This window comes from Hibiscus syriacus, unplaced genomic scaffold (assembly GCF_006381635.1).
Source record: "Hibiscus syriacus cultivar Baekdansim isolate YM2019G1 unplaced genomic scaffold, ASM638163v2 tig00109957_pilon, whole genome shotgun sequence".
Classification (NCBI taxonomy): Eukaryota; Viridiplantae; Streptophyta; class Magnoliopsida; order Malvales; family Malvaceae; genus Hibiscus; species Hibiscus syriacus.
In genome coordinates this window covers 2,582,517-2,584,126 of record NW_024062539.1, presented here as the reverse complement: position 1 = coordinate 2,584,126, position 1,610 = coordinate 2,582,517, and the positions used below count along the sequence as shown (strand labels likewise).

The window sequence follows — 1,610 nt, the reverse complement described above, 5'->3', positions numbered from 1 at the left end:
GATTTAATGAAAAATTTTATTAAAAAAGAAAAAATAATTATTTGAAGAAAATGATAAGTGTAAAAGAAACATAACTTTTTTATGATACTTAATTTTTTCGAAGATAGTAAATAAAAATGATTGGTTAAATAAATATTATCTTTTTCATAAAAAAAACAAAACTACTTTTTACACAAAAATTACCCTAACAAAAATTAATGACCTATAAGACACTATTTCAAAAAATTTACAGATCTAACACCTATTTTAAAAAAACATAAATTATCATTCGCATTTTATCTGAATTGACGTCATCTACGTCATTTTACAAAAAAAAAAGTAGTAGATTGATAAAAAAAAATTAAAACGATGTTTGATAATTAATTAAAACTTGTCTGAGTGATTTTTAGGTTAAATTACCAAAATATAGTGTTCTAAAATTTCCTCTTTTTTTCCCTTTCCTCTTTGTCTCTTCGCACAACACGCGTTATCAGCTTTGAGAGAGGAAGGAATTGGAGGGAAAGCAATGGCGGAATCGGGACAAGTTATCAGCTGCGAAACTATTGCTTCATTGAACGACCAGCTCCACACAGCAAACGCGTCCATGAAATTGGTACAAATTCATTTTTTTTCCCTCTCAATTCCCTAAAAGTTTCTTTTCTTAGGTTGCTTCGGAAAGTGCGTTTCCTTGATTTCGTTCGGCTTTACTTCTAGTTTGCTTAAATTTGATGTTTTTCCTGATCCCTAAATTTAGTTCAGTAAATGAAGCGAACAAAATTTGGGTTAAACAGTGAAACTGATATTTGATTAGGTTCGATTTTCCTAAATAGGTGGTGGTAAATTTCACAGCTTCATGGTGTGGACCATCCCGTTCTATGATACCAATCCTGGTAGAGCTTGCTGAGAAGCTGCCCCATGTCATATTCTTCAAGGTGGATGCTGACGATTTGAAGGTAAGAAATCTCTTAAACCCTTTGCTAAATGAAGCTTGTAAAAATTGCTTTCGCTATATGCCAACTAAGCTGTATGTTCTCTTTGTATTTTGCAGACCGTGACTCGGGATTTCGATGTTGAGGCATTGCCAACTTTTATCCTTTTGAAACAAGGAAACATAGTTGATAAGGTTGTGGGGGCATGCAAAGACGAATTGAAGCAGAAAATAACTTTCCATACATCGAAAGCGTGAATTGAGGTTGTTTCTGAAACTAGGATTTTACTTTTGGGTATCATGCATGTATGTCTCATAGATTGATACTGGAATTATGTGGAAGAATCTTTAATCAGCATACTATAGAAGCTATATCATCATCAGTCTTATTTGTATGTTACAGATGGCTGTTATGAATTCGCACTTAACACGTTATCATGATTATGCTTTATCTTTCTCTGCTATTCAAACATGAAACTCAGAAAACCAGACATCCACCAAAGTAGCATCTCAAGGCTTGGTTTTTATGATTTGGCTTGTCATCATATCAAGTGAACCACCATAAGCCTTGAGGTAATGAGGAGTACATTCTTCAGACTACACAATCATGGGGATTTTTATACATGCCTTGTTGATTTCCTGGTTCCATGAAATGAAAATCACTTTGTTGTTACATCTCATATCTCTCCAGATATGGTAAAAG

The 1,610-nt window shown here is 33.2% G+C and overlaps 1 protein-coding gene across 2 annotated transcripts; it reads left to right on the top strand.

Moving 5' to 3' along the window:
• Positions 1-403: 403 nt before the first annotated feature.
• On the top strand, positions 404-1,354 carry LOC120211102 (thioredoxin H-type-like). Of its 2 annotated transcripts, none has more exons than XM_039209726.1 (3): positions 404-592; positions 810-911; positions 1,028-1,354. In XM_039209726.1, the coding sequence occupies exons 1-3, from the start codon at positions 506-508 to the stop codon at positions 1,163-1,165; spliced, it is 327 nt and encodes a 108-aa protein (XP_039065657.1). In that variant the 5' UTR covers positions 404-505; the 3' UTR covers positions 1,166-1,354. The 2 variants fall into 2 exon arrangements, with proteins under 2 accessions (XP_039065657.1, XP_039065655.1); XM_039209724.1 differs by having other exon boundaries at positions 406-592; positions 810-932.
• Positions 1,355-1,610: the final 256 nt, after the last annotated feature.

Excerpts from the sequence above, each read along its gene's own strand:
- LOC120211102 (XM_039209724.1), top strand. The coding sequence starts at position 506 with ATGGCGGAATCGGGACAAGTTATCAGCTGCGAAACTATTGCTTCATTG. Across the intron at positions 593-809 it reads CAAACGCGTCCATGAAATTG|GTGGTGGTAAATTTCACAGC; the intron begins GTACAAATTCAT and ends TTTCCTAAATAG. Across the intron at positions 933-1,027 it reads TGGATGCTGACGATTTGAAG|ACCGTGACTCGGGATTTCGA; the intron begins GTAAGAAATCTC and ends TGTATTTTGCAG.